The 26,222-nt window shown below is 40.6% G+C and overlaps 1 protein-coding gene across 1 annotated transcript in view; it reads right to left on the reverse strand.

Annotated features, from left to right (window-relative positions):
- Positions 1–26,222, reverse strand: part of LOC126203689 (fatty acid synthase-like) — a 469,334-nt gene that overhangs the window by 366,877 nt on the left and 76,235 nt on the right. Inside the window, exons 6-8 of the mRNA XM_049938059.1 lie at positions 19,935–20,173; positions 8,806–9,042; positions 314–511 (exon numbers count right to left, since the gene is read on the reverse strand). Coding sequence (XP_049794016.1) covers positions 314–511; positions 8,806–9,042; positions 19,935–20,173 — 674 coding nt within the window. The remainder of the gene's footprint in view (positions 1–313; positions 512–8,805; positions 9,043–19,934; positions 20,174–26,222) is intronic.

Here is a 26,222-nt window from a genome sequence, read left to right on the forward strand (position 1 = left end):
AAGAGATTCTTACCAGAAGGTCACAGTAGTATATGAGTGGGCATAAACATATTCTTAAAAGCTCAAAAGAATTCCTTTTATTTTCTAAAACCATAAATGTGTTTAGAAAGGAATCACTGCAATGAAAGAACCTGTTCTTAATACAGGTACTATTTCACATACTCTGAAAACGTAACTCTGTATTCATAATTTAGATACCATATTATTACAGTGCATTGGCAGAATGAAATACTTTTATTATAATGATGGATAATATGAAGGATTATTACTGTGTTATTTATAAGAAACAAATGTAAATACGAAATATACTCACCTGGTTGAGAATTGCATGCACAGCTTCAGGTGTCCTGCCTGACGCAGTAACTAGTCTAGGCAATCCATCTTTAGGAGTACCATTATTCACTTTTGCTTTAGGATTTGGAGCAATAAGTGTGTGAGAGTTGCAGCCACCAAAACCAAAAGAATTTATTGCAATGGGACCTCCAGGAAATGGCGTGTGTTCTGCTACAACCTGTTGACACATATTTTCAAGTAGGTCTCAAATCCTTAGAGAAACCTAAATGTAGAAATTGAGAATCCACAACACATCAAAGACAAGTAACAGTCTCTGATACAAAGCTGCATGACAAGCAGTTAAGGGCTGTGAACAGAACAGTTTTTACACACATAAGAAAATATTTTCTTTAAAAAATACCAATGTAATTTAGTAAAATTAAGCAACTGATAGCAGACAAATAGCAACTTTGTAGTAAAACTGATGTGACAGCAGCTTTTTCAAAGAAGGAATTTTCTGTCTAATATAGTTTATTAAATTTAAATAGCCTAAGTGTGAATAGCACTGAGCAGTATATTGGTAATTTATTGTTAATACAGTTTACAGATGAAACTTCTAAGATCTGTTTGTCTTTTGCTAATATACATCATGACTCACTACACATTCCTGAAGGATTTTCTTCCTGATGGGATCTACGGGACACAATGGATAAACAAATGATTGAATCAACAACTTTATATCTTCAGTACTTAAAAAGAGTAGCCTATTTAAATTAAGCTACTTTTAAATAACTCATGGCACTTCATTGTAACAGCAGAATATTTAAGTTAATTAACATAAGTATTACATGGAACTTCATTGTAACAGCAGAATATTTAAGTTAATTAACGTAAGTATTATAATATGGAATATCAAACAAAATTTGTGACGGCAATGATTTCTTGGCGAGGACTGTGCAGTATGTTATCTCCGATGGAGCAGGTGTGCCTCATAATTAATGGCTCTCAACAACACACAGAAATTATCAGGATGCATTTTGAATATTTCTCACATGAATAATAACAGTCAACATTTTGGAACTTTCAATGTCAAGTGAAGTTTTTCGAACAGATATTGGCTACTCCTAAGGCTGCACCTTGAAGAGCCTCTTAGCTCTATGTAGTAGAGGCTCTGTGGCAAGGCTTCTGAAGGGTTCATCTCTTATTAGCCTGCTGAAGGCTCAAATAGCAGACCCTAAGGGTGTCCCACCAACATAAACGTAAGTTTCGTGTTCTACTGCTCACATCAAAAGGGAATGAAAAGAATGGCAGACACTTCACTATTTAATCCCTGTTTCTCTATATCTCTATTATGCTTTGATGCACCATTAATCAGCAAATGGTATTAATATTTTGGTAGTGTTTAGATAAGGTTTTTGTTTCTGGCATCGACAATTCTATCCACCATAGGAACAATGTCTCACTGGAGTGCTCTAGAATAGAGTAACATAAATGTCACTGCCTAGTGAGAGTTTCTCAAATGATTAGAGGAAATAGATTTGCGAAAAATGCCCCATTACCATTACTAGCAAGTTTCTTTTGTGAAAATGTTGCACCTGAGTTTTATTTTCTTGCAAATAATTGCCACATACTATGAATCTGAAAGCAGCGCAATACAAGATCAGTACACAATTTATTAGGCAAAAATTTGGAACATGAGCTTCAAAGAGAACTACCAAGTCAGACAAATTTTAATGACATAGTCGTAAATAATTTTTTAGTGCTGCAAAACATGCATTAATAGGTGAAAGAAGCAATTTCTTTGTTGTAATTACCTGTTTAGTGTACTAAATGAACTACTAAAAATAACAAATAACATGTTTCCCCGCAGACATCACAAACTTCTGACACATAAATACAAAAAACCATACTAAATGATGTATTTTGGAGAGATATTTAAAGTGGTGTATCACTTGCATACATATTTTTGTAATACAGAAATATAAATACAAATGTCAACAAATACGGTATGCTAGCTTCACAAACATGGCTGCTACTCATTTTTCCTCTATTAAGTAATAAATACTTGTCTCGTACATCTTATTGATATATTACTACAAGATTTAATAACATCAGTTAACATCTTATTGATACAGAAAAAATTAATAAATACATGTCTCTCTCTATTGTTTTCCAGGAAGTGGAAGTTTATGAAACATACCTTATCCATGAGAACATCTTTGATTCTGAGGAACAAATTTCATCAAATGCAAATACAGTAAATCTTATTTCCATAAACTGAAATACCTGACATGGCAGGTACTTGAAAAAAGATGCTAACAATCCTGTGAAAGACTACTTACAAAGTTTCAAGGACAAATATTAACACTTAGAATGTAACACCTGTCTGACAGACGGATAAGGTATATATTTGTACCACTAGAGACACTGAAAGTCATTTTACAGTTCTAGCCATCTATGAGTGTCTTATTTGGTGTTTTTGTCATAGTGGAGCGGAGGTCACAGACCTCATCACGCTGATTTACACAAGAAAACTTTCTTCCATTCTAGGTAAGAGCAAATATTCATCTGCCTCACCGACTGCTTTTCCTGAAATCACACTACTACGCCTCACAGACAGATAATGCAATTTATTCTTTAAGTTCTTTTATGTAACTTTTTAATTACCTTACTTTGCTACAGCTTAATTTATTTTAGTGGATTTTCTTAGAGGAATTTGGAATGTATAACTTTGTTCATAAAATCACAACTAACCAAATTACTTATTTTTAAGTGTGGTTTGAGTCCATTTTAGTGAGGTTTTCTTTCTTTATAAACTACAATTTTTTGAGATTGCAACTATTACTATTAAAGTCAATCAGCACCACCCAACTAGAAAAGTGAACAATCTCAATTCTGATGATAATGTGCCTGATACGATAAACATGGAATGTGACCCTCCATATTCACCACGAGTTCGAAATTCCTCTGTTAATTTATCTCAAAACTACTGGAGTGATTCTGTTTGTTATTTCTCTACATCTAAAATATTGTACAAAACTGATAGAACTTTTGTTTGAGACTGAGGGATTTTCTTTCTGAAACTGAATAAGAAATTAAAATCTTTGAATTTCAACATTTCCTTTCTTTAAATTTTCAGATTAATTCCAGTTGTAATAACTTCAAGTTTAACAAATATATTTCAAGGAAGATGCAATACATGAAAGTCACAGATCAAGTAAACAGAGTAAGACGTGTGTACACTTTAACAGTCAAATTATAACTGAGTCCCAGTCTAGCGGCCACTGGCTGGCTGGCCGCTTAGGTGGCACTGCTGCTGCATGGCTGGCAGACAGCGCCGCATGTAGAGGACGCACGTAACTCTGCGGCAGCACTTTGAAAGATTGGTGAGTCACAACACTTTTCCACTTTTGCACAGGTCTTGATGGAGGTGGCCTGTAGATTGCTAACGTCCATAGGTGTTGTTTGTCTGGCCGTAAAGTCTCGAGGAGGAGGCTTCCCGTACAGACAGAAGTGTCCTCGATGATAACGGGTCGAGATGGCAGGAGACGTGGGGGTCGAATCTGCTGGGGCCCTGTGCACCAATCTGCCCATTGCGGCAAGTCCAGTTGTTATAACAGGATACATGGGCGATGTGTCCGCGTCCGTAGGAGAAGGTGGCGAGTAGAGTTGCTCTGACAGATGATGGTCATCTGGTTCCTGCATGGGCACGTCTCCTGGTGGCGTCAGTTCTTGTGCTGGCACCGACATGATGGTGAGAGGACTGCGTTATGGGTAATGAGAGACTCCTGTATCCCGAGCATCAGGTAGAGCCGAAGGTGGTGTAGCGGCATCCGGAACAAGCGTTGCCAGCACACAAGGCCGAAGCTGGTCCGAATGATGCACTGCAACACCCGTGTCCATCTGGATTTCATACAGGCATTGGCCATGGTGTTGTAAGATGCAGCCAGGACTCCATTTTGGTCGTCAGCGGTGAACCGGCCAAGCGAAGGCACCCGCGGCCGTGAGGTGGAATGCCGCAGAAGATGAAGTAGCATGCGGGGCTGTCGGCCATGTAGAAGCTCAGCCGGGCTGTGGTCACCCATGGGGGTGAAACGGTAAGAAGCCAGAAATTGGAGAAGCGCATCATCAGCAGCAGAAGAAGTCAGGAGTTTCCTCATCTGAACCTTAAATGTGGGGACCAGTCGTTCAGCCTCACCATTTGACTGTGGATGGAACGGAGGGGCCGTGACATGCATGACGCCATGATGGACACAAAAATCCGCAAAATCATAAGAGGCAAATTGCGGACCATTATCAGTAACAAGAGTAGAGGGAAGGCCTTCCAAAGAGAAAATGCGAGCTAGAGCATTGGTGGTTGCCACGGTGGTGGGCGACGTGCAACGGACAATGAAAGGAAAGTTAGAGTAGGTGTCAATTATGAGAAGCCAATAAGTACCTAAAAACGGTCCCACAAAGTCAGCATGAATACGCTCCCAGGGCTTCTCAGGCAAAGGCAACGGTGACAAAGATGACTTCGGGGCGGCGGCCCGTGACGCACAAGGGCCACAGGCAGTGACCATGTGTGCGATTTCAGAGCCGATGCCGGGCCAGTACACTTGACGGTGCACCAGAGATTTTGTGCGAGAGACACCCCAGTGCCCTTGGTGAAGGAGGCGCAAGACCGAACCACGCAAAGATGCAGGTACCACAACACGCGGCGTAGCATTTACGGTGGAAAGGAGGATAACACCATCCCTAGCCATGAGGTGGCAACGCAACGCAAAGTGTACTAGTTCCACAACAGATCAGAAATCTTAGCAGACGGACGATCTGGCCAACCCTTCTGAATACAGCGTAAAACTCAGGAGAGGGTAGGGTCAGAACCTGTAGCAGCCGCCAGCTGGTCCCCGGTGATGGGGAACCGGTCCACAACCCGCTGCTCGGCAACATCCAGGTGGAAATACAAAAGTTTGTCCCTATCGAATGGCAGATCAGGACCCATGGGAAGGCGAGACAGTGCATCAGCATTCGCATGTTGAGCCGTCGGCCGGAAGTGAATCTCATAATTGAAACGAGACAAGTAAAGAGACCAACGCTGGAGGCGGTGTGCAGCCTTGTCGGGAAGTGACGTTGATGGATGAAACAAGGAAACAAGTGGTTTGTGATCCGTAACAAGATGAAATTTGGATCCATAGAGAAAAACACCAAACTTATGAAGAGCATAAATAATGGCCAAAGCTTTTGAGAATACTTTTGTTGGGCATCTGTGAGTGTGGAGGCATAAGCAATGGGTTGCTCAAAACCATCAGAAAAACGGTGCGCAAGGACTGCACTGACCCCGTATTGAGAGGCGTCCGTGCCAAGAACAAGATGTTGGCCAGGTTGATAAGTAGCCAGGCACAGGGCCTGTTTCAGCATAGTCTTCAATTTCTGGAAAGCCGCATCGCATGACGCGAACCAGTGAAAAGACACGTTTTTATGCAACAGGCGATGCAACGGCTGAGCCACCAAAGCAGCAGATGGTAAAAACTTGTGATAGTATGCTATTTTCCCCAAGAAGGCCGGCAGTTCCTTAACAGATGTAGGGCGAGGAAGGGCATCGATCGCAGCGACAATTTGCTGAAGCGGACAAATACCATCCTGAGAGAGTTGAAACCCCAAGTACATGATAGATGCCTGAAAAAATTTTGATTTCTGAAGATTACACTTAAGACTGGCAGTCTGTAAGACACGAAAAAGTGTGAGGAGATTTTGAAGATGTTCATCAGTGGTGGAGCCAGTGACAAAAATGTCATCCTGGTAATTTATACAGCCAGGAACAGTGAGTAATAATTGTTCCAAGAATCGCTGAAAGAGAGCAGGGGCGCTGGCAGCCCCGAATGGCAATCGTTGTTATTGATAGAGGCCGAAAGGCGTGTTAAGGACCAGAAACTGCCGGGAAGCAGCGTCGAGAGGAAGTTGATGATAAACTTCTGACAGGTCAAGTTTAGAAAAATACTGGCCTCCAGCAAGTTTAGTGAACAATTCTTCAGGTTGAGGCATAGGGTAAGTGTCAATAAGGCATTGAGCATTTACAGTGACTTTGAAATCACCCCAGAGACAAATATCACCATTTGGCTTAGCAACGACAACGACAGGAGAGGACCACTCACTGGAAGTGACAGGAAGCAAGACCCCTGAAGCAGTGTGATGATCCAGCTCCCATTTGACCTGATCACGAAGGGCCACAGGAATGGGCCGAGCCCGAAAAAACGTAGGCCGAGCTGTGGGTTTGAGTGTGATATGAGCTTCAAAGTCATTTGCATGGCCTAACCCAGGACGAAAATGTCGGCGACAAGGAATCCAATTGAGCATAAAGAATAGCATCAGAGACGATATTGACAGAGTCATCTATGGAGAACCCAAAAACACGAAAGGCATCGAAACGAAAAAGATTCTCCGCTTTACTATGGTCGACCACAAATATGGGAACAGTGCGAACGACAGATTTGTAAGATACCTCAGCATCAAATTGTTCCAAGAGAGAAATATTCTGTTTATTGTAAGCCCGTAATTGCCTAGTGACAGGTGACAGGATTGGAGAACCCAACCAAAGATACTTCTGAGAATTGATGATAGTGGCAGCAGAACCAGTATCCACCTGCATGCGAACATCCTGACCAAGTATCTGGACAGTGAGGAATAACTTCCCTGAAAGGGAAGAAGTTCAATTGACAGACAACACAGAATCAGAATCAGCATCATGTTCATGAACATCATGTATGCGGTCAGATTTGCAAACGGATGGCACATGACCCTTTTTTTTTTTTTTTGCATTTGTGACACATGGTCCAACATTGTGGACAATCTTCTCGTGAATGTTTCGTAAAACACCATGGACATGAAGGAAGTTGCCGTGGGTTTTGCTGCAGTTTCTTAGAGGTTTGTTTACAGTTAGGCCGAGGCTGTGCCTGGGAGCATACTGCGGCCACGTCAGCCGGCGAGGACATGCCACACTCTTCGTCAACATCGCACAGAGGTTGTATTTCCCCAACATCGCCCCATGCCTCTATTTGTGCTCCAGCAGCACAAGAAATTTCAAAAGACTGAGCGATGGAAAGGACTTCATCTAGAGTCGGGTTTGCCACTTGAAGGGCACGTTGCCTAACTTCTTTGTCGGGCGCCGATCGGATAATAGCATTCCATACCATGGAATCGGCGCAGGATTCTTTGTGAACTTCAGTAACAAATTTACACTTTCTACTGAGGCCGTGAAGTTCAGCAGCCCAAGGGTGATAGGATTGATTCAGTTGTTTTTGACAACGATAAAAGGCAACATGAGAGGCTACCACATGCATTTGCTTTTGAAAATAGATGGACAGAAGTGAGCACATTTCAGCAAAGGACAAAGATGCAGGATATTTCAAAGGAGCCAATTGCGACAACAACCGATACATTTGAGGTGAAATCCATGAAAGGAACAGAGACTTACAAGTTTGTTCATCTGCGACATGAAATGCCAAGAAGTGCTGTCGAAGACGTTTTTCGTAATCAGACCAGTCTTCCACTGTCTCATCGTAAGGAGTAAATGTAGGTAGAGACGACAATGAGAGACGCCCTGCATTTGAAGCCGCGACGAAATCACGAATTGCATTTGTGAGAAGCGTTTGCTGTTCTATGAGACCTTGCAATAGTTGCTTTAAAGTAGCCATGGAAACATGTGGGTCAACGATGGAAAAGAAAAATCACTACCTCTTCGCCAATTGTAATAACTTCAAGTTGAACAAATATATTTCAAGGAAGACGCAATACATGAAAGTCACAGATCAAGTAAACAGAGTAAGACGTGTGTACACTTTAACAGTCAAATCATAACTGAGTCCGAGTCTAGTGGCTGCTGGCTGGCTGGCCGCTTAGGTGGCGCTGCTGCTGCATGGCTGGCAGACAGTGCCGCATGTAGAGGACGCGCGTAACTGCGTGGCGGCACTTTAAAACATTGGCGAGTCACAACACCAGTATTATGAAGCATATATATATAAATAATAACCTATGCAAGATGCAACAGGTGCAAGTACTTGGTGCCAAAAACTCACCTCTAATAAAACTGTAGCTTGAGATTATTTTATTTAGCATTTCAGCATATTATATACTTATGAGTTCAAGAAATGTGCTCTAAGCTGTAGTCTTGAAAAGTAGACAGTGATAAATCACTAACAATATAATGCCTGAAAATGAGCATACAGTGAAAGGCAATGTGTATTTACAACCCTGCATTTCTAGAAACAGCAAACACTGCAAATGAACTATTCACGGATTCAAGAGCAGTATTGTAATGGTTAAGAGTTAACAGAGATCTCCCTCCCTCTTCATAAGGCTTACTGTGTCTTTTTTAGTCATCAGCAATATCAGTTATTTGTTTCACTCTCCTAAAAGTAATTATGATCATGTGACTAAAATAATGATCACAGCTCAGTAATTCTAAACATGTAAAATTTTGCTAATGTAAAATGATTCTATAAAGCGACATTTCACTATAAACTGTTTTGGAATAATTTTTCTAATGAAGCTCACCTTTACTCTACCTTCTTCCAGTGCTGCTACCCCTGCACGTGGTTTTTTATAATGTGCATTTGCTGGTATTATTCCTGATTCCATACTGAGGATAACCTTGGAAATGGAAACTAATCCAGAAACTGGTTCTGAATGTCCAAGATTTGACTTCACAGATCCTATTAGTAGTGGGCAGTCACTTGTCCTTCCAGAACAAAATACATTGTCTATTGCTCGTATTTCTTCTGGATCACCTGCCTGAAATACACAAAGAAAACAAATATCAGAGAACTTTGCTTTCTTTTAAACCCAGAGTGGTCATTAAATCTGATGGGACTTGTTTCTGTTCCTCTCTGCATGGAGTACCTCATCCTGTTGTTGGCCGGTCATGTTAGTTGTGATAATCAGCATTTTCCTGTCAGAAAACCTCCTTCAGAGATATCTTTAGAATTGATTCCCAATGTCTGGAGCAATTAAATCTTTCTAGCATGCATGGAAAGTTTTCAATCATTCTGATATAATGCAAAATGTAGGAATAGTACATCATCCAGCAACTTATGCAGCTTTACACTAGGAACAATCTAAAGAAGAGAAAACAATAAAATTTTGAGGCAGGACAGGTGGTCAGTAACTACGTTCAAAGGGCAGAGGTCCTGCCTTTTGGAATTGTTCGTTCCTTCCTCAGGTAGGAAGGGTAGCCTGTCGAAGTTTAGAAAGGAAGGCGGAGTAACTCTGATCCCAGGATGAAAGAGTCATCTGTTGTGAGGATGAGGGGAGACGAAGATGAAGAGGAAGACGTCAGAAAGTGTGGGAGGTCAAAGACAGCACCTCTGTAAGCACTGTGTCAACTTTAGCTCAGAGATGACAAGGACAGAGTGAAAAGTTCAGGTTGTTTAAGAAGAAGAGATATTAAATGACTAGAGTAAATAAGAATTAGGAGAAAAAGGATATATGGCAAAAACCAAAGACTGGGAGAGAGAGGGGGAAGGGGAGGAGAATGAACAGGAAATAGTAAAAAATGAGAATGAGAGTAATAAGAGGCAATAAATAAAAAGTAACAAACAGTAATGAATGGAGAGAGGTGGTGATGGTGGGGAATCTATGTTAGTAGAGTTTAATAAATACGATGGTTGGAACTTAAATAGTGGTAACTATTTATTCACAACCAATACAAAAGAGTTACATGTTTGCACCTGTTACTGTTCTTCAAAGTATTCATCAGCATCATGTAGAACCCATTGCTAGTGATGTGGAAGGCATAGTATACTGTTAGCAGACCCTGTTCTCTTGATGGTGCGAATGGAGTAGTCTGCTGCCTGTCGAATCTCTGAAACAGTTCTGAAGCGAATGCCACGAAGTGGTTCCTTCATCTTTGGAATCAAATCAAAGTCACAAGGACTTAAGTTTGGGGAGTATAGTGGATGATACAGTACTTCCCAGTCCCATTGACCAAACAGAGCAGCCACAGCTTGCGCTGTATGCTCCTGCGCATTCTCGTGCCAAATGACGGGTGGGTTGTGCAGAAAGTGTCGCTGCTTCTTTCGCAAAGCTGGTCATGGATGATGCTCCAAAATTGAACAGTAATACTGTGCACTGATGGTCTGCCATTGAGGAACGTAATGCGTTAGGATAACACCATCACAGTCTTATACAAGAATCACCATAACTTTCACCATACTGGGCTCTGATGCACTTTTGACTTTCCTGGCGACCCATAATGACACCATTCATCATTCATGCTCATAGCGCTCCAAGAGCATCTGATCAGTGTCATAATGCATCCATTTCTGCATTTCTGTCAAGTCATACGGAACCCATCATGATACAATTTTTCGCATTCCCAGGCATTCCTTCAGGATGTGAAGCACAGTTTTATGTGCTAATCCTGTTTTGTGGGCGAGCTCATGAATTGTATGGCGCCAATTACTGTCCACTAATGCAGCAACAGCACACACCTCTTCTTCAGAGATGCTAGGATGACCTGCTCGATGCATGTCTGCCACAGTTTGCCAACCTTCGTTGAAGGCTTTTACCCAATGTGCCACTGTTTTGTATGGCAATGCCAATTCCCCACATGCTTCTTGAAGACCTCAATGACACTGTCATGCTGTACAGCCCCTGGCACAATCAGTCTTGATCCAAATATGTTGTTCCTGTTTCAAAAACATAGCACGACATTGTTATGTTAGACTGCTTGCTCACAAGTGACTGTGTCCCTCTATTGTGCACCACCAGCGATGTGGGACAGGTGAGTCCATTTGCTCGGAGGTAAGGTAGATATGCCAACAAAGTGTGCTATCAGTGACAATAGCAGATTCCATTGCATAGTGTCTCCACAGTAGTGTTGCAACTATTTAAATTCCAACCTACCAAAAAAGAAATAAGTAATAATGAAAACAGAGAGGCAGGTGAGTGTATGTTGTTAATAAAGCTTTAGTTCAGGATGATGTCAGGATGTGAGCATATGTTGGAGGGCAAAGTTTCCATCTCCAGAGTTCAGGGCAAGTAATACAGATTGGAATATAGTGTTGCAAGATGGCAAATAGATTAAAAGTTAAGTAAGTGTCCTTCCAGAAAAACATAAAGTTTGCCGTGAAAAAGAAATCACGTGAAAATTGTAAGGACGAAATTACGAAACTGAATGAATGCATGACGGCAAGACAGATCATCCGTTACTGAAAAGTGGTCTAATGTGAAGTGCAATAAAAGCAAGACCAACGTGCAAAATCGGAAAACCTGTGAAAGTTACACAAACTTCGTGCACGAAAACACATTTCAAGTATTTCCAACTGCCAATGGTGAAAATACAACATACAGTTTGCATGAATGATGGGAATAGCAAAAAGGCTCTGTGAGTAAGGTAGGAGAAGAAAATTTATTGACACAAACAAGTGTGAATGAGGTCAATGTAAATGTGCCGAGCAAAAATTGTGCCGAAGTTTTTGGTAAAACAATACGATTCCCACATTGTGAACTTCAATAACAGCAAACTGCTTGTGCTTTCAGACAGCCATGGTCATGGACTTGCAGGTAAGGTAAAAGAAACAACTAAAACATATTTCTGTGGTATAGTGAAACTGAGAGCCCCACTTAGTGAAATTAAAAAAATGACTGCATTTGCAGAGGTAAAAAATCTGCACGATAGAGACTTTTCTGTACTTCAGGGAGGCACAAATAATGTCTACAAAAATGAAACAGCGAGTGCAATGCACAATCTTAAACAGTTTCTGAGAAATGTCACTCACAACAAATGTAGTAATGGTGAATATTCTGCATCGCTATGATCTTGTAAAATAGTTATGTGTTAATACGGAAATAAAAAGTGCCAACAATCAGTTTGCAAAAAGCTGCAGACATTTTATAAATGTGAAATGTGTTGATATAAGCAATATTGGACATAGATTCCACACACAACATGGACTTCACTTGAATGGCTTGGGGAATGAATATCTGGCAAACCTGATAACCAAGGAAATAATAAAGAACCAAAATAAATTCAAAACCAAAATGATAATTTCATTGCCATTGCCAGACTCCATAACGAAAACACTTAAAAAACAGGTAAAAGCATTAGAACCATCATCAGCACCAGCAAAGCATGTAAAAAATGACAAAGTGTTAACAGAAAGAACAGTGGACTGTGATTTCAATGACAAGAGAGCTACAGTTCCTCATCATCCAAACATTATTTTAAATGAAAACAAGAAAAACCAAGAAAACACAGCAATAGTGGCAGAACCAACATTTGAAGTGTCAGAAATAGTATCACCATCAACAACAACAACAGCAACAACAACAGAAATGGCATTATTAAGTACATTAGCAGCAACACCAACTGCAGCAACAAGCAACTCACCACAGACCAATGTACAGGTACATCCCGAGGGGTGCAGGAAACCTGTCCTTCTCAAGGATTTTTGGTATCTCACCAAGACACGGGAACCAATATGGCAGCACAAAACCTAAATAAAACTGTAACCAGTTCTCACCCTAGTCGCTTGCAGATTTTAAGCCTAAACATTCAGTGCCTTAGAAATAAATCACTAGAACTTGAAACAATGAATGGTGAAAACACTGACTGCATGTGCATCATGGAGCATTGGTGCAGAACTTTTGAACTAAGTATCATTAATATTCATCCATATAAGTTGCCAAGAACATGTAAAATGCGTGACAACTGTCTTGAAGCGTATTAGACTGCAAGCCTCCACCTAAATCTGAAAAAGGGCCTTTTTGCCACCCAAGAAATGAATACTTTTGGCATATAATGAATGGTGATGGAGTCAACCCCAATACAGAGGAAAATAACAACAGTTACAGATTTTTTGGTTATTCAGCACACTTGTGTTGTGAAAATTTTTTGTGGAATGCACAGATGCTATTAGTGATTCATAGAGAAGTTCTGTTCCAAGACACATCCCTTGTAAGAGGTAATGCAGGGAGCTGCCAATTTTTCCTGGAACAAGATGCAAGAAAGCTCTTTCCTTGTCCTTAAGGAGGCACTGACTTCTTTCTCAGTACTAGGATTGTATGATGAGAATGTTGGGGCAGAACTTCACAATGATGCTAGTGATTAGGGGATAGGTGCAGTTCTAGTTCAAATTCAAGAAGGTGCTGAAAAAGTGTTATCTTATGCTCGCAGAGTACTTTCCGATTCTGAGATAAACTATTCTTTAACCAAGTAAGAGTATCTTGCAGATTTTCAGGCCATCAAAAAGTCCTGTCCATATTTATTTGGTAAACCATTCACTGTTCTCTATGCTGGCTGACTAGCCTGAAGAATCTCTTGGGTAGACTGGAGAGATGGGAAGTGAGGCTTAAGGAATACGACATCACAGTGGTATACAAAACTAGATTCAAACACAAAGATGCTAACTGCCTTTCAAGGAATCCTTTGGTAGAACACAATAATTGGATGATATCACAGTCATCACTGCATTAAATGACATAGCTACTGAACAGAGGGAATATCTAGCACTGCTGAAAACCATAAAAGCCTTGAATGAAGAGGAACTAACCAGAGGAGAATTCCAATTAATAAACAGAGCACTGTTAAGTGGAACTATGGTCCAATGTTGCAGAAATGGGTGCATTCCATCTCATCTATGGCCAGCTATCCTAAAGTATTTCCTTGGTGCTCTGGCATCTTGTCACCTCAGATTTGTGACAACTTTAGACAGAATCAGATGCAGATATCACTGGGCAGGTTCTTCCCGTGAATTAGACACTATTTGAACCAATGTAAGGAATGCCAATGACAGAAGTACATACCACAACCAATCCAGAACATCTAGTATCAATTCCACCTGCAACAGCATCAATCCACTGAATCAGAATTGATCTATTGCGGACAGTCCTGAAGTCAACAAACTGGAATTGAAGGTAATAATCTGCACTTATTACTTCATCTGCTATAGTGTCACTAAAGCTGTGTTGATAGCCGTAGCTCTGAAATTTACAGAATCCCTCATAGAAGATATCACTTTGAAGCAAAGAGCATCCAAAGTAATGATCTCTGATGGTGAAAATGTTTTCCAGTCAAGACTAGTGACAGAGGTAATTTCACAACGTGACATCACTCACAGGATGACAACTGCTTATCATACACAGACAAATGGATGCACAGAAAGTTTTAATAAGATGTTGGAAGATTTGCTCTCAATATACATTGATGTCAAACAGAAAGACTGGGAGGACATTCACATACAATGCTGTGAAGTAAGACACTACAGGATTCACACCATTCTTTTTGCTTCACAGTTCTAATGCTGAAATGACAATGGATACACAATACCTGTATCAGCTGAACAATGTTCAGGATGATTACATGAAATGTTAATCATCAGCGCTGAAGAAGAAAGGCGTGTGGCTCACATATGGACTCTGGAAGGCCAGGAGTTTGACCAAGAGTAATACAATGCCAATCACTGGCCAGTGAGATACAGTCTGGGAAATGTGGTATGGATTCTTATACCTGCACAGAAAGTGGGACTACTGGAAAAGCCACTAAATCACTATTTTGGGTCATATTGTGTTCTTCACTGCTTTTTGGAAATCACACAAAGGATTATGATGCTTTATCAAGAAGACAAAAGAACAAAGATGTCATCCATGCCCTCCGTATAAAGCCCTGCTATAGTCTGTCACTAGATGATCATGAAGCCTCAATGGGTGATGCTACCTTCAATGCTCATCAAAAGTGAAGAGGATGTAACAGCATGACCAGAATGCAAGGATCTGTCAGAAACATCACATAGAGGACAAGTTAGAAGATTTAGATCCAGAATGCTTTAGTTGGCTCCAATGAGAACTTTTGAAACAACAAGTCACTGTTTCTCCAGAAAAGGGAGCAATGCCGCAAGCAGTGGTGCATGCTGTGAGGCATAGTGGTTAGTGTCGCTGGCTGGTGTGATATGCCCATCAGTTGAAACTTGACCACCAGACATTGTTATTTAGTATTCATCATTTCTGGAACGTTCTTGAAATACATTATATTTTTAAGTAACAATTATGAATAGGATAGTTGTTACTCACTATGTAGTGGAGATACTGAGTCACTGTTGGTCACAATAAAAACACTGTGAGGTAGCGAGTTTTCAGCCAACAATAGCTGCATTGGAAATAGACAACATACACACAAACACTCTCACAAACATACTTTACACTCACATGACCACGGTCTCTGCCTGCTGAGCCCACACTGCGAACAGCAGAGCATTGAAATTTTCTGAGGGATAAAAATAAACGTTTTGATTCTGTCTCAGTAACAAAGCTAAATTATTTTCAATTCCTCACACAGTCCACCCACTACACAAATAATAGTGCTTTGTCAAGTATATCACTGATGATAAAAGTGGGAGATATATGTAACAAATGCCCAATATCTCAAGAAAGTTTCTTCTCCAAGTTGCAGAAGCAGTCCAGAAATTGCTTCATTATTCACTTCGAGACAGATAAATGAATTAATTGACAACATGACACAGCAGTAACTTTATAAGGGCTACCATCTGCTGTACACAGTGTTATTATTGTGCACACATCTGAACATATTTGATTTTAAATGGGGTTGCAGTGTGCAGGTTAAGCAAGTGTCACTATGGAGAAGCGTAATGCTTGGGAAGTATGTTTTGTAATAAGTGTCGACCCTCACTGTGAATAGTTAGCTTTCTTACCTGAGAACGAGTTGAGGCTAGCACTTGTGACGCACCGCTAATTCCTTCATCATTCATTCTAATACACCCACACGCAAACCAAATTTCATTCATCTTTCATCATTTTAAAAATAAAAGTGTTCCAAGAAAAGTATTTCATTCTATAGTTTAGTTAGGTCTGAAAGTTGGTGATAATGTGGGGGAGGGGCAGCAGAGGGTGGGGGGTACTACCTAATGTCTGACTGTACTCAGGGATAAATGTCTAAGAAAAGTTGGGAACCACTGCTGTAGAGAGATCACTACAGATGACTGGTGTGAGAAAATGAATATACAAGATTGCATTAAAAAGAAAATTGCCAAAAATGTTAAGCCTCTGGAATGAATGGACCAATGTATATGCAATTCTATACATGTACATACCATCCGCAGGCATGTACATGACTATGAGTTGCTATCAGCTGTAATGGCTAGAATGGCCACCAGATTACATTAATGTTGTCACAATATGATCCAAGTTCCCAGGTCTGACAAGGTATATAATGGGCATGCAGTGAAACAGATGGTTGGTAATCATTCTGGGGGACTAAAGAGAATCACATGTGCTTCCATGGAACAATATTAGCAGCACTTGATAGAATTCGAAAGAGGTGTCATTGTCCACCTGCATGTGACCAGAAGGCTGAATTGTGCAGACATGTGGGGACTTTGGGTGTGAAGGTACCCCACTGTCAGACTGAATGGGAATGTTAGGGAGAATACATGTACTGTCAAAGCATTGCTGAGTTATTGTCTGAACATATAACAGGAGAATTTCCTACTTATGGTTTAAACAAAACTACACCAACCAACTGGATACAAGTAATTGACTCATTACAACATACCATGTCATCTCCACTATTGACTGATGGTTCACAGAAGTTTGGTTACTGAATGAGCAGAATACCATTAATACAACACAGGTGGTAGTCTGTGGAATGATGCCATACCTGGGAAGTGATTCCAATTAACTCTGACAGTAAAGCAGTATTTCACAGATATCCTCTGTCTTTGTGTGTTACTTCTCATGAGACAACATCCTCGTACTAACTTTCTACATGAGAATGCTCATTCACAGATGTTATGCGTCTTGATGATTCCTTCAAGATGTTGAAGTATTTCCTAGGGCAGCAAGATCAATCAGCCTGTTCCTAACAGAACATGTGAAGCACCACCTGAGACATCAACTCCATTCTTTTGCTAACATCCAGTATGTTGAGGACCAGTTACAACAGTTGGCAAACCCCCCACCCCCATCCCCCACCCCTCTTGGCCCCCCATCCGAGGTAGAAGACAGTTACAGTAGTGACAGCCTTCATCCCAACTGAATAAGTAGCCAGGAACAAAGGAATACAACATTCGACTGACAAAGGACCAGCAGTAAGCTCATATTGTCAATTTCATTGTTCACTTAACTTGATTTTGAAATAATTGAAATAAAACCGCATAAGTTCTCAATACCTAATGTAGCATTTCACTTTTTTGTTTACTTTCAGATGCTAATATTGTTTCCCACTGAGTGTATTTAAAAATAAATAAATTAAAAACTGTTCCAGATTTACCAATATACAAGGGTAAGTCAATTATTATCCACAATTCAGTTATATTTTTGTTTATTTTGGTAGTACTGTTGTTTTACATTGATGATGCATGCTTTGTTTATTTGTTGTTATATCTTTGCAATTTTCAAGCTGCTAGGTTAGTTTCATAATCGCTGCCGTGCTGTTAATCATGGCTGCTCCACTGTCTATTTGCACCAAAGAAGAGCAATGTTCAGTGATCCGTTTTTTGTGGTCAGAAGGCGTATCATGGGCTAAAATTCACTGAAGACCTTCGGTACAGTACAGAAACAGTGTTTTGCCACAACAGAATATCTACGAATGGATTGAAAAATTCAGAAATGATCACACAAGTGTTACGCACAATGGAGCCTGATGACCGTTTACCACCACAATTGAACAAACCATTCACAGTTCATGTGAAATGATTCTCTTAAGACAGATGAATAACTATTGACAGATTGGCACATCATCTGCAAATTAGTCACAGTTCTGCCTATGAAATCATCTGCAACAGACTTGGGTTTCATAAAGTTTGTGAGAGACGGGTCCCAAAAAAACTCACACTGTTGCATAAACAAACGCGCTTGGACATCTGCAAAAAACATTTGGATCACTATGGTAATGAAGGGGACAACTTCTTAGACACGATCATTAATGGTGACAAAACATGGATCCATCATTACGAGCTGGAGAGTAAATGGCAGTGTATGGAATGGAAACATCCAAATTTGCCACATGCAAGAAAAAGTTCAAGACCCAACCACCCACAGGAAAACTGATGCTTACGGTTTTTTGAGATGCACAAGATCCAATACTGGAACATTATGGGGAAAGGGGCACAACAATAAACAGTGTGCATTACAGTGAGATGCTTATTGCCAGGCTAAAGCCTGAAATTTGAGGCAAATGCCGAGGATAGCTGTCAAAAGGTGTTGTGCTGTTGCATGAAAATGCCCGTCTGCATACTCCTGCCCACACTGCTGAAATGCTCCAGAGACTCAAATTTGAAGCACTGGATCATCTTCCATATAGTCCCAATCTTGCCCCTTCTATCACTTGTTTGGTCCACTCAAACAGGCATTAAGGGGCCGGCGATTTGCCTCAGATGAAGCAGTGAAAGAAGCAATGCGTTCCTGGCTCGCAGCTCAACCGAGAACCTTTTTTTATGAGGGCATCAGGAAGCTTGCACAATGATGGCCCAAGTGCATTGAAACACAAGGAGACTATACTGAGAAATGATGTTCTTGTAAGTTTCCTATTTGATTACAATAAAATTTTCTAACTATTTTGTGAATAATAATTGACTTAACCTCATATTAACTTGTTACTTCACATAAATGCTCCACAACCATTATAGAAGTGTTCAAAAAAAAGCTCATATTTATTTTACACTACTATTTCTTCATTACAATAGAAGGAATCAGCAGGCAGAGAGACCCCACTAGAGTGTATTTTGCATTACTGCGTGTTATAAGTTTGGGTACAGTCAAAAACAAGAATATAAATACAATACGACAAAACTTGAGACATTGTAAGAAGTCCCCCTGAGTTGTGGGTGTGGTGAATACGGGAACAGCAGTATCTTTAAGTAATTGGTTGTTGGGTATGTTGATGTGCCAGTGTTGCTGACAATTGGATGCAGATAAAGCACCAGGTGCACTGGACTGAAGATGGATCTTTTCAGAACATTTCTAGAAGGGGCAGACTGCAAACAGAACAACTGCAACTGTGCCAGGCAGAAAACTGAACACTATCCAGCAGACAGGTGCTCCGGACTGAAGGGGGACTGGCTAAGGACACTGCTAGCAGCAGCAGACCACAGACAGAACTGGAACCAACAATGAATGGGGAAGAGTGAAGGTACATTTGACAAGTAGTCTCAGGTAGGACATGATGAAGATAATGAGTTACGTTGTCAATATACCCTGCGAAAATGATGCAAACATCTGGCAGAATACCCAACAGCTCAAGATGTAGATGTAGATTGTTCTCATGTTATGTAATTGCATATTAAATAAAAACAACTGAATTATATATCAGCCACTCTTCTCCACTGACAGTATGTTATTATTATTTTTTTTTTTTTCAAAAATTTACATATTTATTCTGACAACTATAAACAGAGGCTCTCATGCAAATTTTGGCACTGAGTCATTGTTTTGGTGCAAAGACAGTTTCTTTCAATTGAATCAAGCTTTTTCAAGAAAACTATTCTAGATAGTTATTCACTTGACAGATTGCTCTGAGAACCCAAAGTTACATGAAGCACAATTATAACAAAGCAGAAAGCAACATTTTGTTGCCTCATATATAACATACATCAATCAGTTTGTCAAATAGTGCTTTAACAGTAAGTATACAGTGCATAAATATTTAATTCACCTTGTTTCTTGGGTGTTACCTTTGTTCCAGTTCCATGAGCTTCAACGTATTTAATACTTTGTAGATCAACACCACACTCCTCGTAGAAGCGGCTTAGGAGTAATTTCTGCATGAGACCTGAAGGATAAGTGATGCCTTCTGTTTTGTATCCATCACAGTTGGTTTGGACGTGTATTAGCTGGCCGTACATACGGCGAGCATCTTTTGCTTTTTGGATTAGAATTGATCCAACAGCTTCAGAACGCACATAACCACTACCTGCAATATATTAATATGTCATTTTCAATAAACAGCAAAAATAGCAAATTAAGTGAGCTGACAAAGTATTATGATTTGACAGTGTTATGGCATAAAAGACCCTAAAGAGTTAGGAAAATGTACAAGGTGTTCAACTTTGCTTCCGCCGTTTTTTCCACAACATTTGAGGCTTTAATGTATCAAATTGGTTACACATGTATCATTGAAAGTATTTTCCACTGCTGGCCACTAATTTCTCCCATCTTTCAGGCAGTGTATGAATCCCAAGTTGAAAAAACTGTGCATCTTTTGAAGCGATCCATGAATCAATTCAATTTGTGACTTCTTCATGAGATCGGAAGTGTTGGTTAGTCAGGCCATGCGCCATTAATCTACACAGATGATAGGCAGAGGGAACAATGTCTGGAGAATATGGCGGGTTGGGTAGGAATTCCCATTTTAATGTTTCTAAGTATGTTTTGACCACTTTTGCAATGTGGGGCCAAGCATTGTTGTGCTGCAGAATCACTTTATAGTGCCTCTCGCTGTATTGAGGCCATTTGTCTTTTAATACTCTGCTCAAACACATTAGTTGCATTCGATAACGAGTACCTGTGATTGTTTCACTTGGTTTTAACACCTTATAGTACACGATGCCGAGCTGGTCCCACCAAATGCAGAGCATGATCTTGGAGCCATGAATATTCAGTTTGGCCATCAACGAGGAAGCAAGGCCGGAATATCACCATGATTTTTTGTGTTTAGGGTTGTCGTAATGAACCCATTTTTCGTCCCCAGTCACAATTCAATGCAGAAATACCTTCCATTTTTGCCTCTGAAGCAACTGTTCACAAATAAACAAATGCCATTCAACGTCTCTTGGTTTCAGCTCACACAGGACCCAAGTTCCTTCTTTCTGAATCATGCTGATAGCCTTGAGACATTTCGAAATGGCTTGCTGTGTCACTCCCACTAATCATGCCAATTCTTCTTAAGGTTGACGTGAGTCTTCACTCAGCAATGTCTCCAATTCTGCACCTTGACTCGGAGATGAGATGCAGCTGCTGTCTCCCACAAATGACGAGAATTAGGCTCGTAAACTGACATTTTCAATCAAGAACAACTTTATGATGCAGACACAAATCGACTAATGTTTGAATGAGGCTATGTTGACCCAGGTCCAATCTAATTGCCTGACATCTGCGATATGTTTCTTCTGACCACTACTTACCATTGTCACCACTCAACGGAAAACAACGGAAGCAAAGTTGTACACCTTGTACTATTCATACTACAAAAGGGAGTGATTAACAAATGGAAAAAGCAACTTTATAAACATGAGAATATTCCCATTTCTAAAGAAATTTGTCAGTTGACAATATTCTGAGAAAAAAAAGATGTTATTGCAGTCACAGGTGGATAATTTGCAGACATACTACAACACTACCTCTGAAGTTAGCTTCAGTTACAAGAAAAAAATTGAAAAAGTTTCATGGCCTAGAACAGGACTATAAGAAAAGATGTGCAGTACTGACAATAATAAATAAATAATAATAAAAAAATAAAACTAGGGAAAGTCCAGAATGGAATAACAACAATATTGTGAAAAAGATGGATTGCCCCCCCCCCCCCCCTCCCATGAACCAAGGACCTTGCCGCTGGTGGGTAGGCTTGCGTGCCTCAGCAATACAGATAGCTGTACGGTAGGTGCAACCGTAACAGAGGGGTATCTGTTGAGAGGCCAGACAAACGTGTTGTTCCTGAAGAGGGGCAGCAACCTTTTTGGTAGTTGCAGGGGATGATTAACTGATCTGGCCTCGTAACATTAACCAAAACGGCCTTGCTGTGCTAGTACTGGAAACAGCTGAGAGCAAAGGGAAACTACAGTCATAATTTTTTCCAAGGGCATGCAGCTTTACTGTTGGTTAAATGATGATGGCGTTCTCTTGGGTAAAATATTCCAGAGCTAAAATAGTCCCCCATTCGGATCTCCAGGCAGGGACTACTCAGGAGGATGTCGTTATCAGGAGAAACTAAACTGGGATTCTACAGATCGGAGTGTGGAATGTCAGATCACTTAATAAGGCAGGTGGGTTAGAAAATTTAAAAAGGGAAATGGGTAGATTAAAGTTAGATATAGTGGGAATCAGTGAAGTTCGGTGGGAGGAGAAACAAGACTTCTGGTCAGATGAATACTGGGTTACAAGTACAAAATCAAATAGGAGTAACGCAGGAGTAGGTTTAAAAATGAATAAAAGAAATAGGAGTGCAGGTACGCTACTACTAACAGCATAGTGAACGCATTATTGTAGGCAAGATAGACACAAAGCCCATGCCTACCACAGTAGGACAAGTATATATGCCAACTAGTACCACAGTTGATGAAGAGACTGAAGAAATGTATGATGAGATAAAAGAAATTATTCAGATACTGAAGGGAGATGAAAATTTAAGTCATTGGGGACTGGAATTCGATAATAGGAAAGGAAGAGAAGGAAAAGCAGTAGGTGAATATGGAATGGGGGTAAGGAATGAAAGAGGAAGCCGCCTGGTAGAATTTTGCACAGAGCATAACTTAATCATAGCTAACATTTGGTTTGAGAATCAAGAAAGAAGGTTGGAAGAGGCCTGGAGACACTGGAAGGTTTCAGATAGATTATATAAGGTTAAGACAGAGATTTAGAAACAAGGCATTTCCAGTGTCAGATGTGGACTCTAATCACAATCTATTGGTTATGAACTGTAGATTAAAACTTAAAAAACTGCAAAAAAGTGGGAATTTAAGGAGATGAGACCTGGATAAACTGAAAGAACCAGAGGTTGTAGAGAGTTTCAGATATAGGATTAGGGACAATTGACAAGAATGGAGGAAAGAAATACAGTAGAAGAAGAATGGGTGGCTTTGAGAGATGAAATAGTGAAGGCAGCAGAGGATCAAGTAGGTAAAAAGATGAGGGCTAGTAGAAGTCCTTGGGTAACAGAAGAAATATAAAATTTAATTGATGAAAGGAGAAAATGTAAAAATGTGGTAAATGAAGCAGGTAAAAGGGAATATAAATGTCTCAAAAATGAGAACAACAGGAAGCCCACAATGGCTAAGCAGGGATGGTTAGAGGACAAATGTAAGGATGTAGAGGCATATATCACTAGGGGTAAGATAGATACACCCTACAGGATAATTAAAGAGACTTTTGGAGAAAAGAGAACTGCTAGTATGAATATCAAGAGCTCAGATGGAAACCCAATTCTAAGCAAAGAAGGGAAAGCAGAAAGGTGGAAGGAGTATACAGAGGGTCTATACAAGGGCGATGTACTTGAGGACAATATTATGGAAATGGAAGAGGATGTAGATGCAGATGAAGTGGGAGATACGATACTGTGTGAAGAGTTTGACAGAGCACTGAAAGAACTAAGTTGAAACAAGGTCCCGAGTGTAGACAACATTCCATTAGAACTACTGATAGCCTTGGGAGAGCCAGGCAAACACTACCATCTGGTGAGCAAGATGTGTGAGACAGGCGAAATACCCTCAGACTTCAAGAAGAATATAGTAATTCCAATCCCAAAGAAAGCAGGTGTTGACAGGTGTGAAAATTACCAAACTATCAATTTAATAAGTCACAGCTGCAAAATACTAACATGAATTCTTTACAGATGAATGGAAAAACTGGTAGAAGCTGACCTTGAGGGAAATCAGTTTGGGTTCCATAGAAATGTTGGAATACGTGAGGCAATACTGACCCTACGACTTATCTTAGATGACAGATTAATGAAAGGCAAACCTACGTTTCTAGCATTTGTAGACTTAGAGAAAACTTTTGACAATGTTGACTGGAATACTGTCTTTCAAATTCTGAAGGTGGAAGGAGAAAAGTAAAATACAGGGAGCAAAAGGCTATTTACAATTTGTACAGGAACCAGATTATAAGAGTGCAGGGGCATGAAAGGGAAGCAGTGGCTGGGAAGAGAGTGAGACAGAGTTGTAGCCTTTCCCCGATGGCATTCAGCCTATATATTCAGCAAGCAGTAAAGGAAAGAAAATAAAAATTTGGAGTACAAATTAAAATCTATGGATAAGAAATAAGAAGTGATTCTTGAGTTTCTCCCAGCGTATTTGATAATCAAAATATCCACGGGTGTACTGCCGGCCTACAGTGTCCAACGGGCACAATATTTCGGTGATCATACATGTCGCCATCATCAGGTGAACTGACGGACTGAGCTCCTGTGAACGTGCCGGTACGGAGATCCGTAAGCTATGGCTGCTCAGAGGGAACTGGGTTCGGTCGCGGTGGTGGCCGATTTAAATACCCTCTGCCCGTGGCACACTCCCTCTGCGTCCGCACCCCGCGCCGCGGTCGCGAGGTGGAACAGATTGCGACGGCGTCTGAGATGATGTTGGTGTGATGGCTCTGTCCACCGTGGTCGTTACAACTATATGTTTGCTCGATTTACTCTTGATTAACTCAATCGCAGGTTTCCAAGCCTCATAAACCGTGACTGTGGCTATAATCTTAGCAAGGCTTGGGAACCAGCGATTGGGTTAATCAAGAGTAAATCGAGCAAACATATAGTTGTGACGACCACGGCAGACAGAACCACGACACTGACGTCATCTCAGACGCCGTCGCAATCTGTTCCACCACGCGACCGTGGCGTGGGGCGCGGACGGCGGAGGGAGTGCGCCACGGGCAGAGGGTATTTAAATCGGGCGCCGCCGCGACCGAACCCAGTTCCCCCTGAGCAGCCATACCTTATGGATATCCGTACCAGCACATTCACAGGAGCTCAGTCCGTCAGTTCACCTGATGATGGCGACATGTATGATCGCCGAAATATTGTGCCCGTTGGACACTGTAGACCGGCAGTACACCCGTGGATATTTTGATTAAGAAATAAGAACTTTGAGGTTTGCCGATGATATTGTAATTCTGTCAGAGACAGCAAAAGACCTGTAAGAGCTGTTGAATGGAATGGACAGTGTCTTGAGAGGAGCATATAAGATATCAACAAAATCAAAATGAGGATAATGGAATGTAGTCAAATTAAATCAGGTGATGCTGAGGGAATTAGGTTAGGAAATGAGACACTTAAAGTAGTAGATGAGTTTTGCTAATTGGGGAGCAAAATAACTGATGATGGTTGAAGTAGAGAGGATATAAATGGCAATGGTAAGGTCTTTTCTGAAAGTATGTGTATGGAGTGTAGCCAAGTATGGAAGTGAAACATGGAGGTAAATAGTTAGGACAAGAAGAGAACAGAAGCTTTTAAAATGTGGTGGTACAGAAAAATGCTTAAGATTAGATGGGTAGATCATGTAACTAATGAGGAGGTAATGAATAGAATTGGGGAGAAGAGGAATTTGTGACACAACTTCAATAGAAGAAGAGATTTGTTGGTAGTACTGGTTTTGAGGCATCGAGGGATCTCAATTTAGTACTGGAGGGCAGCATGGAGGGTAAAAACTGTAGAGGGAGACCAAGAAATGAATACCCTAAGCAGCTTCAGAAGGATGTAGGTTGCAGTAGGCACTCTAAGATGAAGAAGCTTGCACAAGATAGAGTAGCATGGAGAGCTGCATCAAGCCAGTCTCTGGACTGAAGACCACAACAATAACAACAGATTGCAACTCACCATATGGGGGAGACAATGAGTCACAGACATGCATAATGAAAAGAGTGTTATACATTTTAGATTTCAGCTAAAGGGCCTCCTTATGGAGAAGAAAACACACACACATTCACACAAGCATAACTGGCACACACATGACCACTATCTCCACTGACACAGACAGACAAAAGTAAGTGTCACACACACGACAAGGCAAAGGGCTCAGTATTGCAATGCACTGCATTGTTACTTAACATGATTGACAGTATAGATAGTGTACTGTAACTATTAAAAACAATTTTGTGTGAGGTAGTGTACTGAGTTGCATTAGGATCTTTTGAATGTAACGTAGCAACAAATCCAAAATAGATGACAAAGACAAGATAGCTAACATAGCAAGTACAGACATAATTAAGATTGCAGATACAAGGAAAGCAATGTCAGTAGATTCAAGTTATGG

The sequence above is a fragment of the Schistocerca nitens genome, chromosome 9 (genome assembly GCF_023898315.1).
Source record: "Schistocerca nitens isolate TAMUIC-IGC-003100 chromosome 9, iqSchNite1.1, whole genome shotgun sequence".
In the NCBI taxonomy this organism is placed as follows: Eukaryota; Metazoa; Arthropoda; class Insecta; order Orthoptera; family Acrididae; genus Schistocerca; species Schistocerca nitens.